This window comes from Mercenaria mercenaria, chromosome 10 (genome assembly GCF_021730395.1).
Source record: "Mercenaria mercenaria strain notata chromosome 10, MADL_Memer_1, whole genome shotgun sequence".
NCBI classification, from domain to species: domain Eukaryota; kingdom Metazoa; phylum Mollusca; class Bivalvia; order Venerida; family Veneridae; genus Mercenaria; species Mercenaria mercenaria.
In genome coordinates, this window is record NC_069370.1 from 42998973 (window position 1) to 43013240 (window position 14268).

General features: G+C 34.1%; 1 protein-coding gene across 1 annotated transcript; it reads left to right on the top strand.

Annotated features, from left to right (window-relative positions):
* The first annotated feature begins 286 nt into the window (after positions 1-286).
* On the top strand, positions 287-13842 carry LOC123560366 (uncharacterized). The gene is made up of 5 exons (XM_045352563.2): positions 287-538; positions 4951-5023; positions 6633-6926; positions 7784-7984; positions 8310-13842. Coding segments are annotated over exons 1-5 (762 nt in total). The 5' UTR covers positions 287-537; the 3' UTR covers positions 8503-13842.
* Positions 13843-14268: the final 426 nt, after the last annotated feature.

A 14268-nucleotide genomic window follows, 5' to 3' on the forward strand; every position in this document is an offset into this window, starting at 1 on the left:
CCAGACTCTAATCACACAAACAATGTTAGACTTATTTGAACTAATTTTATAAAATATATAATCTCTCACTAGATTCTATTTTTTTTTAAATTAGTTCAAATAAGTATAATTTGAGCCTGAGTCTGGATATACAATGATGATGATGAGAATATTTACAGGTGCATAGTAGTTTGGGCTGGAGAGGGTGGGAGTTCCAGACCCCAAGTGTCTGTGTACAACACGGGGATTCCCCTTCGTGAGCCCCTCAGCAGGTGGTTGGAGTTTTTTTGTGTCAACACCGGTAGTAATTTGCATGCGTTTTGATGATTGAGATCAAAATATTTCCCAAAATTAGTGTTATTTTTTTTCATGTACTTGAAAAGAAACTATAGCTGTTTTTTACCACGTAATTCATAACAAGTACATTAAGTAGCGTATCATTGTTATTTGTGAACACAGGCCTGTATGATCTCGTAGACTATTTTGAAGAAAGTCTATGCATGTAGGCGCTTGTTTTGTTTACATCACAGACCCTAGCAACATAAATTTTGAGCAGTCAGTAAGTATTTTCCACAAATAACTCTGCTTAGATGGAATAATATTAAAGGTAATATAATGGTATTTCAAAAACATGCACAACTCACTAAACTGGACTGGCTTTGGGAACTATCGAGTTGATTTTGACACTGCATGTTGCAAAGTGTCCCAGTTTTACCAATATTGTCACCCACTTTGACTTTGACTTTGACGAAAATCCTCAACTTCATCCGCAGGCGGACATCGTGTTGAGTGGGAGGGGTTAAAAACTGCAACGTGCTGTACAATTTGTGGGTGTCGGTTGTTCCCAAAACGTGCTCTCACTTTTTAAAATCCAACTGTTATATACACTGTACAATGTTCCATATATTTTCAATGGATGCCGGGTTGTTGGACTGCGATCTTGAAGCTATCCAACGTTGTTGATGTAACAACTGCTGTAGGAAGACTGTTCCATACAAGGACCGTCCTTGGGAAAAATGAATATCGATAAATGTTCAGGTTACAGCTATATGTCAATAGTTTGTATGGGTGACTATGCCTAGTTATTTGCACTTTTGCAAGTTGTGGATGATAATGTGGCGGTACTGCAACCAGGTTGTTCATTACTTTATACATTAATACTAAATCAGCTGTTTTTCTACGATGTGCTAGTGTTTGCCATTTCAATGCCTGCATCATAGCTGTTACACTTCCAGGATTCTGGTAATTATAGGGTTTCCCCATCACAAATCTTGCAGTGTTTCTCTGGATTTGCTCTATTTGTTTTATTTGTGTTTGCTGGTGTGGATTCCATATTGTAGAACTATATTCCAATTTGGGTCGGACGAGTGTTTGATATGCACGCTCCTTGACCTTCAAAGGACAGTGTTTAAGGTTCCTTTTAATAAATCCCAATACGCTTGAAGCTTTGTTTGTTATATTTTCAATGTGGAGATTATACTTCATGTTTTCAGATAGTTCAACGCCTAAGTATGGGTGATGTTCTACTGTTTGTAAAGTTTTGTCTTTCATTTGGTAGTTGAAATTACCTTTATTATGTCTTGTGGAAAGTTTCATGATGGCACACTTGTCCACATTAAATTCCATTTGCCACAGATCGCTCCATTCAACTAATTTATTTAGATCATTTTGCAATATAGTATTATCTTCCGAAGATGTTACTGACCTGTAAATTACACAATCGTCCGCAAATAATCTTATTGTGGAACTGATGTCATCAGCGATGTCGTTGATGTATATCAAAAATAAAGTCGGACCCAACACTGTCCCTTGTGGGACTCCAGAGGTTACAACGGACGAACGGGAAGTTTCTCCATCAATAACTACTTGTTGCACTCTCCCTCGGAGGAATTCGTCTATCCAGAATAGGGTTTCATTCCGTATGCCATAAAAATCTAACTTAGATGATAGCCTACGATGTGATACCTTATCAAAGGCTTTGGAGAAGTCCAGTATCGCCATATCTACTTGTTTCCCTTTATCCATATAGCTAGTTATGTCCTCAGTTGTGATAAGGAGTTGCGATTCACATGAACGGTTTGATCTGAATCCATGTTGATTTTCATGCAAGATATGCTTATTATTTAAATGTTTCATGACCTGTGACACAACTATGTGCTCCAACATTTTTGATACTATGGCTGTTAATGAAACTGGCCTATAATTTGATGGTTTAGATCTGTCACCTTTTTTGTAAACAGGTACTATATTTGCTTTTTTCCAATCTGATGGGATCTCTGAAGTGTCCAAAGATTGTTGAAATAAACTAGATAATACTGGTGTGATCTCTGTCTGTATTTCTTTTAAGACCGCAATGGGCATTTTTTCCGGCCCACTAGCTTTCTTTACGTTAAGCCTTTTTATGCAATTGAACACTCCGTTATCTGTTATAATAATTTTAGGCATGGAGGGATGTGGTGAGGAACCTTTAGATGGAATAAAGTCCAGGTTTTCCTTTGTAAATACCGAGCAGAATTGATCGTTCAAAAGTTCAGATTTATCTTTTGCATTTTCTGCAATGATACCGTTGGCTTTTAGAGTTCCAATACTGACACTGTCCTGTTTTCTTGATTTTATATATTTCCAAAAAGACTTTGAACTCCTATCTTCTTCAGGATCCAGTAAATTACTAATGTGATTATAATACGAGGTGTGAAGTTTGTTCCGCACTAATTTCCGATAATCTGTAAACTGGTTTCTATCATGCAACCTGCCTGATTTTTTTGCTTTACGATAAAGTCTGTATTTCTTTCTTATCATTCTTTTTATCTCCCTGGTAAGCCAGGGTACGTCTGGTTTGCTTTTCAGTAATTTTGTTGGAATGTATTTATCCATGGATGAGAATATTTCTTTCTTTAGATAGTTCCAATTCTCTTCTATTGTATTTTTTCGAGGATCACATTTGAAATAATTTTTACTGAATTTAAATATGTCCTCCCTTAATCCTGTCCAATTCGCCTTTTTGTAGTTGTACACAGTTCTGGGTGGCTTCCTGCCTACGAATGGCTTGATTAGTGTGGAAACTGTTAATATATCATGGTCACTAAGCCCTATTGGTGGGGCAGTTGTATGTTTTTGAACAAGTCCTGGATGGCTTGTAAGAAGTAAATCCAAAATTCTATCTTGTCGTGTTGGTAGCGTATTTATCTGTTCCAAGCAAGAATTCTTAGAGATGTCTAGCAACTTATCACAATGTTGTTTATCTCTACTGCCTGCAGGTAACATCCCATCTCCCATATTGAAATGAAATCACAGCTAAAATTCTACAATATATTTTCTTGTGCCTTTCCACTAAAGCAAAAATACAAATATAAATGTGACTTGATGATTAAATTGTATTTTCACAATCAGATTGAATATCAAGTTGTATCATATTCGATTGTAGATGTAGTCAAAATAATTCGACGTTCAGATTGTTTTATATTTCGGGGCAATCTAAATGTCAAAACTTCGAAGGACCAAAATAACTGAGGATAAATTACAGTACACAGTCATGTAAAGTTATTGGTTTATCACTTGTGCATATATTCATCATCATCATCATCATCATCATCATCTTCAGTGATCGCCTCACTCTGTGTAGAGTATACTTGCGATTTATCAAAAGGTGATTCAATTCTTCATTGATTTATGTAAGAAGTATCAAATAATATCTACTAGTTACTACAGTACGTAACATAGGTTTAAATCACCAGAAAATTCGTAATTTTGGATATTATTTGATACTTCTTACATAAATCATGAAAGTTTTATTTGAATTTATGGCCAGTTTGTGACATAATCGGCATTTAAACCTGTAGTATGTAAAGCGTCGGCAGCAGTGAAAATTTCATGGGAAATTTCCTCCACCATTTTGGTCTTTCGAATGTTTGACGCGAGTGGGGATATTGCCCATATGAAAAAATTATCTCAATATTTCCTAGGATTGCGTCAAATTCGTTGAACTAATTCAGTTGTTTAGCCACCAAAATTATAAAAACATCACTAAAATCTGGAACAGAACATGGAATGGAATAAGATTTGATAATAAGGAATGGAAGTATTAAATATGTAACATGAATGTTGAGGGAGCATCTGTTTGCGTGTCTAAAAAACAAATATCGAAACAGTTTCAATAGAAGGCAGGAAGGGAAGGCAACAGGCAGTTAAAAAAAATATTAATGTTCCTCTGTTCTTTGTTTGTATAATGCTAGTCCCAATCCATGACTCAAGTTACCTCTCTTATTGGTGGAAATTGTCTAAAGCTGTCTGTCTCAGCTTGATTTGATTCATAGCTTTTATGAGTCAGTAAGTAACAGACATGACATATTGTTAATCAGAAATTATGCAAGTATAGGTTATAGATCATTTATTGACATTCTAATGCAATTAAATTTGCCAAAACAGAGCGCAGCGTAGTGAAAGCAAAAACCTAATGCGTTAGAATGTCAATAAATGATCTATAGCCGACTTCTAGTTAAAACACCCTGTTTCATTTTATTGAAAGGTTAAAACAACAAAAATCACTGTCTAAAGTAAACTAAACTGCGCCTTCTTCAGTCTCTTGGATTTCATTGGCTAGTCTAATCTTCACTCATGATCAAGGGGGTACATGTTTCTTAAAAGGTCGTTTTAGTTTTATTAGCAGTCCCTGTATTTGGCAGTTGTTCCGCCTCCTTGAATGTTGTTGATTCAAAGTAGGCATATCTGTGAATTCCCATTAATTTTGAACAACTTTGTGATTAAGTGACTCATTTTTTTCCGTTATGAAATAATCTGAAAATAAAATGGTTACTTTTTTAAAAATCTTTCTCTTGTCATTGGTTAAAAAAGTTGTTTGAACTATAAAGTTGATTAAAAGCCTAAATTTGTAAACAGTTTTCATATTTGTTAAATCTGTTATTTTGCCACATATAAGATGTTTAATGTCTTTCAATTTTCTGTTTTACATAGTGCCTTGCTTTCCACGAAAGCAACCAAGAGTTGTACAGCCAGAAGAAACAGCACAGTACAAAAACGTTAACAGGTAAAAAAGTGGTGCAGTAGATAAACTTGTTTGTTTATTTATATGTAAATTTAAATGAGCCGTGCCATGAGTAAACTAACATAGTGGGTTTGCGACCAGCATGGATCCAGACCAGCCTGCGCATCCGCGCAGTCTGGTCAGGATCCATGCTGTTCGCTCTCAAAGCCTATTGCAATTAGAGAAACCGTTAGCGAACAGCATGGATCCTGACCAGACTGCTCGGATGCGCAGGCTGGTCTGGATCCATGCTGGTCGCAAACCCACTATGTTGGTTTTCCCATGGCACGGCTCAGACGTGTTTGTTAATTCAAGTTGTCAAGAGGAAACAAATGGTAAAATGAAAGACACAAAAGGGAACAAGGGACATAGAAATATCATTACCGGTACATGACTGCTTATGTAAATCACTTGTCCATAGTTTGTGCTATTGACTATTGACCAGTTAATAGTTCAACACTAAATTTTGCTGGGCTTAACTCAACTCTCAAAAAAAAAAAAAATGTGGGAATTTATTTCTCTTGTCATTTGATAATACGTACACTTTATCCTTTGGACCTTGGGCAGTAGTATTGGCTATTGACCAGCAAGCCATAAAATAAGTGTATAAATTATAATATATAAAGGCACTATGTATATTTATATGGAAATTTAAGAGAAAGCAAATAGCCTTATCTTTTACTGCACTTGTTACACACTCCTCAGGGTATTGTAAGTGGAAGCTGAAACTCAAATTAAAGCTCCCATTTGACAATTTGAGAGACTTTCAAGGGCATGCAGCATTTTAAAGGGGCACACCTCCAGATGTATGTCACATTGTAAAGGAACACACCTCCAGATGTATGTCACATTGTAAAGGAGCACACAGGTCTACAGATGTATGTCACATTTTAAAGGGGCACACCTCCAGATGTATGTCATATTTAAATAAAATATCAAAATATTTGAAACAAAGAAGAAACTCTGTCAAATATTGGAAGTCATAAATCAATAGTATTTAAGCATGCAGCATTTTAAAGGGGCACACCTCCAGATGTATGTCACATTGTAAAGGTGCACACCTACAGATGTATGTCACATTTTAAAGGGGCATACCTCCAGATGTATGTCATATTTTAACAAAATATCAAAATATTTGAAACAAAGAAGAAACTCTGTCAAATATCGGATGTCAAAAATGAATAGTATTTAAGCTGACAATGATATGAAGTGAAATTACTTCTAGTTTACATATAATTTTAACTATGACAAGCACAGTTGATAGCTTTCCTACATATTTTACATACTACATATTTAATCGTGTTTTATAGATCATTCGGGGTAAGATTTACATTGTAACTAGTTTCGATAGAAGCACTGATTCTCTTTTGAAAAAAATAGATAATTTTTTCCATATTTGATATCAGAAGTCTTCAAAATTTAGAAGTGAAAATGACAGAACAAACAAACCCTTCTTGTTAGACTATTAATGTTATGTTGATTTCACTTGTAAATTATGTTATAAAGAGAGCATATTCTTTTTCAATAATCTTGTTTGAATTATGTGTTATTGAATATTTCCCTTCTTTCACTATCATCCTATTTTTAGTTATTGTTTTGTTTTTTGATACAGGTATGGTGAGACTAATATACGCCATGTTCAGGCACCCCTAAGACAAGAACAGTGGAAAAAAGGTAATAGAGACCCAAATGCTGGTCGCAGGCTCCCTGACATGCCACAGGAAGTTGTTGTAGAAAATACACCAAGACAGCGGCCGCCATCAGGACGACCGCTGAGACAGTTTGAGACTGAATCGCTTGCATCATCATCATCAAGACAGCCACAGTCGCAGAGACGATATAAGCAACCTGTAACTGCAGATTTTTTCGTCAGTGTGCCCATATTTAATGAAACCTTAAACCACAGGTACAATTATGTTTTTTATTTATGCTCTTAAAGTTATTTTCACTACAGAATATCTTTTATAACGAGAAGTTGGTGAAAAGTTGGTATTTGTGAATACCTTTTAATTTGCTATACATGTGTTACCGTAAGATGCTTCTGATCAGCAGGAATACATAAGACGATTGCTGACTTTTTTTAATCTGTCTAATTTATAGGACTGTAATAAGGCAAGTTAGTTAGTGGATCCTTATCCTCACCCGCCCTTTAAAATCTTCAGCACCCACAAATTTTAACTTTGTACAAATGTCTAGATACGAAATATATATATATATATATATATAACTTTTCAAGTATGAAAAAATTTTTTGGTAAATCACATGGTCTACATGCATATATATATATATATATAACTTTTCAAGTATGAAAAAATTTTTTGGTAAATCACATGGTCTACATGCAATAGATTGTCTAAAAAGCTATTGATTTTCCACTAGCTTGAATCATATGTTTGTCTGACATATGACGCATACTTGTGTAGACTCACCAGTCTTCCATAAGTGTGCTGGATGACTTCCTAACATTGAAGAATTTGACTCTGTATGCCAAGCTCAACTAAAACTTAATACAGAGGTGTAAGTGTATATGGTTTTGTTTGGTCTTACTGGCATATAAAATGTGTATATAAGGTTTTGTTTGGTCTTGCTTGCATGTAAAATGTGTATATGGTTTTGTTCGGTTTTATGTATATGGTTTTGTTTGGTTTTACTGGCATATAAAATGTGTAAAGGTTTTATTTGGTCTTACTGGCATAAAAATGGTGTATGCAGTGTTGTTCGGTATTACTGGCATATAAAATGTGTATGTGTTAATGTTTGCAGTTACAGAAAAAAAAATGAGTATGTGTATGTTGATCGACCAGATGATGACGCTTCTCTCTTTCACCAGAGTTTATCTCGGGGATCCAGTCTCCGGGATCTGCAGCAGGACAGTTTACAGCGACAGGATAGTTTACAGCGACAGAACTCTGGACAATATTACAGAGAAAAGAGGGAAAGGAAACGACCTTCTTCATTAAACAGGTATTAGAAATAAAAGTTATTTGTTTATTTCTATCAAAGATAAAAAAAATTTCTTAAGGTGAACACTTTCATAAGCTGGAAATTCAACATATGACCTAAAATTTTATCTGTGTAACTTTAATTCAGGCAAACAGTTATTCTGATTTTTGCTCCTTTTGTTACTTCTTAATGTTAAGTATATATTTTATGTCAAACTTCTTATATCTGAAGGTGCATTTTTTCACCCTAAATATGAAAGGGTAACTTTAAAGTAACACAGTTTACACCTAACCTACATTTTACAGTGACGCAGTTTATTAAATAAATAAAGTGTTTTTTATTTCAGACATGTTCAGCGTGACCACCGACGAGAACGCAGACAAAAGCTTGCCTCTGGCAGTGAGGCTTCATTCAATACTTACTCCTCCCATGGAACCTATGGTTATGAGTCCGAAACCTTCGAGGAAGCGAGACAGCTACGCAAGGCAAGGTCAGGTGCTGGAATAAACGTTGATTCAGATGATGAAGATTGCCGCTAAAGCCAATATTTTACTTTGTTTCTCAGGAAAAATGGAATGTAAAAATAAAGTACGGTAGTGGGTCCATAATGACAATGGAAAATTTACATATAAAAGTACATTAACATACAGAAATTGTTATCATGGCCTCATTATCCTGAATAATCTCTCCAGCACAGAACTATTGTACATGTATGTAGTTTTTGAGTAAACAGGTATGGGGAGATGCCTGAAATTAAAACCAACCCATCCGTAAGTTTAATGAGTTTCTTACTTGTCCTCTCATAAGAAAGTTACATGAAATTAACCTTTCTTGCTTGATGTATATGCCTCAAAATAAAATAATTAAAAATACACATGTGCTATCATGATAGAAGTCCTGAGAAATTATTTATACAAATTTGCTATCTAACAGTCCTTAAAATCAAAACTTTATAGATAGTTCACAATTTTTGCATTATTTTTCTCTAAAAAAACTGGCAACCATTTTGTGGGTCAAAATTTTTTATATCTTAAGGGATATTTAACAAAATCAGAAAAAAAACTGTGAGGTATAAGGACACTTGTCGTAATCCGTTATGCATGTAAAAAATTCTTATGTAGCAACAATAAAAGAAAAGATTTTTATCTGTGGCAGATTTTGTGTTCAGAATGAACCCCAAAATAGCAACTATGGGAGATAATTTGTGCTATGTGAAACCCACAATTAGTCTTAGGCCAGTTTCATAGCATTTGTTGTATAATACAGTTATCATAAATTAGTGTTGTTGTATCGTTATTTATGTATTAGTTTGTATGCATTTCTAGTAATTGTTGTTATAAATTATATTATGTATCTATTTTAGAGTTTTAAAATTGAGCCGTGCCATGAGAAAACCAACATAGTGGCTTTGCGACCAGCATGGATCAAGACCAGCCTGCGCATCCGCGCAGTCTGGTCAAGATCCATACTGTTCGCTTTCAGAGCCTATAGCAATTAGAGAAACTGTTAGTGAACAGCATGGATCCTGAGCAGACTGCGCAGAAGCGCAGGCTGGTCTGGATCCGTGCTGGTCGCCAACCCACTACGTTGGTTTTCTCATGGCACGGCTCAAATGATGTGTCAATGTTATTGTTTTGTTGACATGATAAATGTAATAAATTTAAAAATAGAAAGGATTTGTAACTATTGTTATAGTGAAATTCTAAATACCTATGAACATTTGAAATATACCTACCACATAGAATATTTTATGTATGTATGGAGTTATCTCCCTCTAACATTTTAAGATATTATATTGAGATATTTTGCTAAAATGCTGTGTTTATTCATCGCCATTATATAATAGGAGGGTAATATATATATATATTATTAGGGTAATATTTATATTAGGATGCTCCGAATGCTCTTTTTGTTTTGTCATTGTCTTGCTTTTAAAATATTGATGTAAAAAAGGTTAATTTTAATTCGATTCTTATAAGGCCTAAAAAAAAATTCTTTGTTTCCGGTAACATGCTAAAAAAAATTAGGGTAGTTAGGTCGGAAATTTTTTTTTTTTTGAATTTTTTTTTATTAAGGGAGACTTTTCAGAAAATATTTTTGTGTCAAAAAATGAATACAAACCAGGGGGTTATGCCTTTAGAGCATTAGTAAGTTGATTTTTAGCTCGACTTATTCTACTCACCCCGGCGTCGGCGTCACACCTTGGCTAAGTTTTTGCATGCAAGTACATACAGCTATCATTTAAAGGCATATAGCTTTGAAACTTATTTATTCTTTTTCTAGATCAATTACCAACCTCACTGGGTCAAGTTCCATAACTCTAACATGTATTTTGAGCAAATTATGCCCCCTTTTGGACATAGAAAATTCTGGTTAAAGTTTTACATGCAAGTTACTATCTCCAAAACTAATGCAGATATTGAATTGAAACTTCACATGTGTCTTCGGGGTTATAAAACTAGTTGATAGCACCAAGTCCCATAACTCTGACCTTCATTTTGGCCAAATTATGCCCCCTTTTGGACTTAGAATATTTTGGTTAAAGTTTTGCGTGCAAGTACATACAGCTATTACTAAAAGGCATATAGAATTGAAACTTATTTTTTCTTTTTCTAGATCAATTACCTACCTCACTGGGTCGAGTCCCATAACTCTGACATGTATTTTGGCCAAATTATGCCCCCTTTTGGACTTAGAAAATTCTGGTTAAAGTTTTGCGTGCAAGTACATACAGCTATTACTAAAAGGCATATAGATTTGAAACTTATTTTTTTTCTTTTTCTAGATCAATTACCTACCTCACTGGGTGAAGTCCCATAACTCTGACATGTATTTTGGGCAAATTATGCCCCCTTTTGGACTTAGAAAATCCTGGTTAAAGTTTTACATGCAAATAACTAACTCCAAAACTACTACAGATATTAAATTGAAACTTCACATGTGTCTTACGGGTTATAAAACTAGTTGAAAGCACCAAGTTCCATAACTCTGACATGTATTTTGGGCAAATTATGCCCCCTTTTGGACTTAGAAAATCCTGGTTAAAGTTTTGCATGCAAGTACATACAGCTATTAACAAAAGGCATATAGCTTTGAAACTTATTTATTCTTTTTCTAGGTCAATTACCAACCTCACTGGGTCAAGTTCCATAACTCTAACATGTATTTTGAGCAAATTATGCCCCCTTTTGGACTTAGAAAATTCTGGTTAAAGTTTTACATGCAAGTTACTATCCCCAAAACTAATGCAGATATTGAATTGAAACTTAACATGTTTCTTCGGGGTTATAGAACTAGTTGATAGCATCAAGTCCCATAACTCTGATATGTATTTTGGTCAAATTATGTCCCCTTTCGAACTTAAAACTCTTTTGATATTTAACATTTTGGGTAATAATTTCCTGCTTCTGTGACAATATTTCGAATAGTCGAGCTTGGCTGTCTTACAGACAGCTCTTGTTAACATCACTGAGCATGTTTAAAGCATAAAAAGTGCAGTTTTGCAATTTTTTGTTAAAAGTTGAAAAAAAATTTCTCCTTTACATTTAGGGTCGTGCCAAAAATTTAGGGTAGATCGGGATACTGGAAACAAACAATTTTTTTTTTACGCCTAAGGCTTTCAGTAGTAGTTATAGATTCTCTTGTATGTCAAAATCGTGTAAGGACCATGTTCTAAAAACATTATGTTACATATTGAAAATTTAAGATATGGTGTTCATACATTTTAGTCTTATATATTAAACAACATTTATTTTATATTTCTTGTCTTTAAATCATCAAAATCTAATTTAACTTATTTTGTATTCACATACCAGTCAAAAATAACAAATTACCAGTTGTACTACACCATGATATTTCATTAACTTGCTGACAATTTTGTCATTATAAGATATTTTCAGCACATTTTGCAACTGATCAGATTTAAATAAATTCTTGTACCAGTATTGCAGTTGGTGATTGCTATCAATTTTGGATGCATCTGTTAATTACAGTGTATATATTTGTGGGTGAAAAAGTTCACAAATAACCAAATCAAGCATTTCACAAGCAGAAATATTCGCTAATTGCCGAAAAGTGAAGTACTTAAGCTAAATTTGTTTATCTTTACATGACTACAATGGCAGGTCTTGGAGAGCGTGGAAATTGACACTGGTTGATTTTTTTTTTTGCGAATTTCTGGTATTTGTGAAACTTGCAAACATTTCCACGTTGCGAACTTTTCCACTCACACAGTACAAATAATTTAGTATCACTCTTCTATTCTTCTATGTAATGTTCTATGTGGTTGTAAGACAACTTGGGTATGACAAGAATGACCATCAAAACAACTATAAGAGTCAGAATGCTTGGTTTTGCTGTGTCTGTAATCCAGGCAGGTTTAAAAGTTAAGATTCCATACTTTGTAATTTCTATTACATTATTGAGATGTGAAATGAAAATTTTTAGTCCTGTACGGCCCCATACAATTTATACTCTGTTGACGGGCTGTAAAACCCAAATCAGATAAAATAATCTCTGTGGTCAGAAATATATTTACTATTGTGTGTTCTTTCTATGTTTCTTCCATGTATTGTTAAAATTATATTCTTTGTACAATTTCTTTTTTGTAAAAAATATGTTTGTCTTGTTAATTACTCGGTTTTAGAAAATTATACAAACTTGTAGGTGCTCTAACCACAAACTGTATTCAGCTTGTAATGATGCTGTTGATTATGTATCATCACCTCAGCACAGAAAGTGGGTAAGGGCATCTTAACCTTTAGCCTGCTGGCAGCGAGTGATTCTGCCTTAGCGACCACTGCAGACCAAGATCAGCCTGCACATCCAAGCAGGCTGATCATGGCCTGCACTGTTCGCTGTTCAGTCAGTAAATTTTCATTAAACAGCCCCTTGAATAATAGGTGGCACTGCACAGATTGAATGATGGACCAGTCCATTTTAGAAATGTAGCAGGGTAAAGGTTAAATTTCAGTGTTTATCCACTTTTTGTGCTGTGGTGAAAAGTTTTGTAGAAAAATGCTTTATCTCAGTGCAGTAAAATATCAAGTAGACTTTCTACTTTCACTTCAGAATCTAATAATTATGTTTTTTTCTTGTTCTTGTTTTTCTCTTTTCTTTTTTATTTTTTCTGTACATTTATATTAAAATGTTATTCTTTATTTTAAGCAAAAACCAAAGAAATTGATTTAAGGTAGCTCTGCATCATTGATTTAAGGTAATTAACACAGCAACACAGCATGTCAAAAGTACATAAATGCTATGGAATCATTTAGTGATAAAAGTGCATACATAAGGTTTATAATATACGTATTTTATCAACTTTCTTGTTGAAAAATTTAGAAAACTTCATGTATTCTTAAGGCGTTGTTCACACACACACACTGTTCAGTTTTCTCAAGAAAACAAAATGCATTTTATTTGTTCATTTAACAGACAATTTATATAAAAGACATTTAAATAGTTTCTACATAACTAAGTATTTGTAAATATTTGAACATGTGAAGATTGTTTCCATACAAACAGCCAGTGTAAAACCTGAAGGTCAAAATTTCAATGTCAGATTGATTTCACAGAATAATATCGAGGCAGGTTTTCTCAATATTCATCATCCAAGTGTGTGGGAATACCTTAAAAGTCATTCTTTGGTTGCCATCAATCAATAGTTATTTCTTGTTAAACTGTTCTTGAATATCTTTTGTTGAATCTCATTTCTTTCTAATTTTTGTTATGATAGTGTAAACTGTTTTTTTTTTTTTTGTAAAGTATTTTACCATTTAGGAAAGACATTTTATTTGGATTTTAATTATTTCAATCTTTACCAAAAACTAGCTTAGGTATCTAGTCATAGAAAGTCATGAATAAAGCTTTTAATAACTTTACTTTTTGTTTGTAATATTTCAATTACAACTAGAGTTGTGTTGGTGGTCTGGTGGTTTATCAGTAGTGGTAACATGCTTGACTGACAATGAAGAGTCTGGTTTTCATGTTGTCCATCCATCCCACTTTGTTTATATGTGTTCATCATTTCTAAAAAAAAAAGAGTGGAAAACCATAGGTCGCCCAGACAGAACATAAATGAAAATGTTGCAGGCTCGATTTGATTGAGCCTGTTCATGGACGGTAGTGGAAATGCAAGCTACCGTCCATTCCCTCTAGCCCCGGGTTGAGCAGAATTTAACATTTACATATGTTATAAGTACTAGAAAAGAATTTAGAGTCATCTGCAGATGTATTCATACAGCGGAGCACATGGAACCTTCAATGACGCACAGAATTCAATTTCATGAAAAGCGGCGGTCCCCAGA

What these genes read in the sequence shown, in the direction of transcription:
- LOC123560366 (XM_045352563.2), top strand. An exon ending in CAGTACAAAAACGTTAACAG is followed by an intron (nt 5,024 to 6,632) that starts GTAAAAAAGTGG and finishes TTTTTGATACAG; the next exon opens with GTATGGTGAGACTAATATAC. An exon ending in AATGAAACCTTAAACCACAG is followed by an intron (nt 6,927 to 7,783) that starts GTACAATTATGT and finishes TAATGTTTGCAG; the next exon opens with TTACAGAAAAAAAAATGAGT.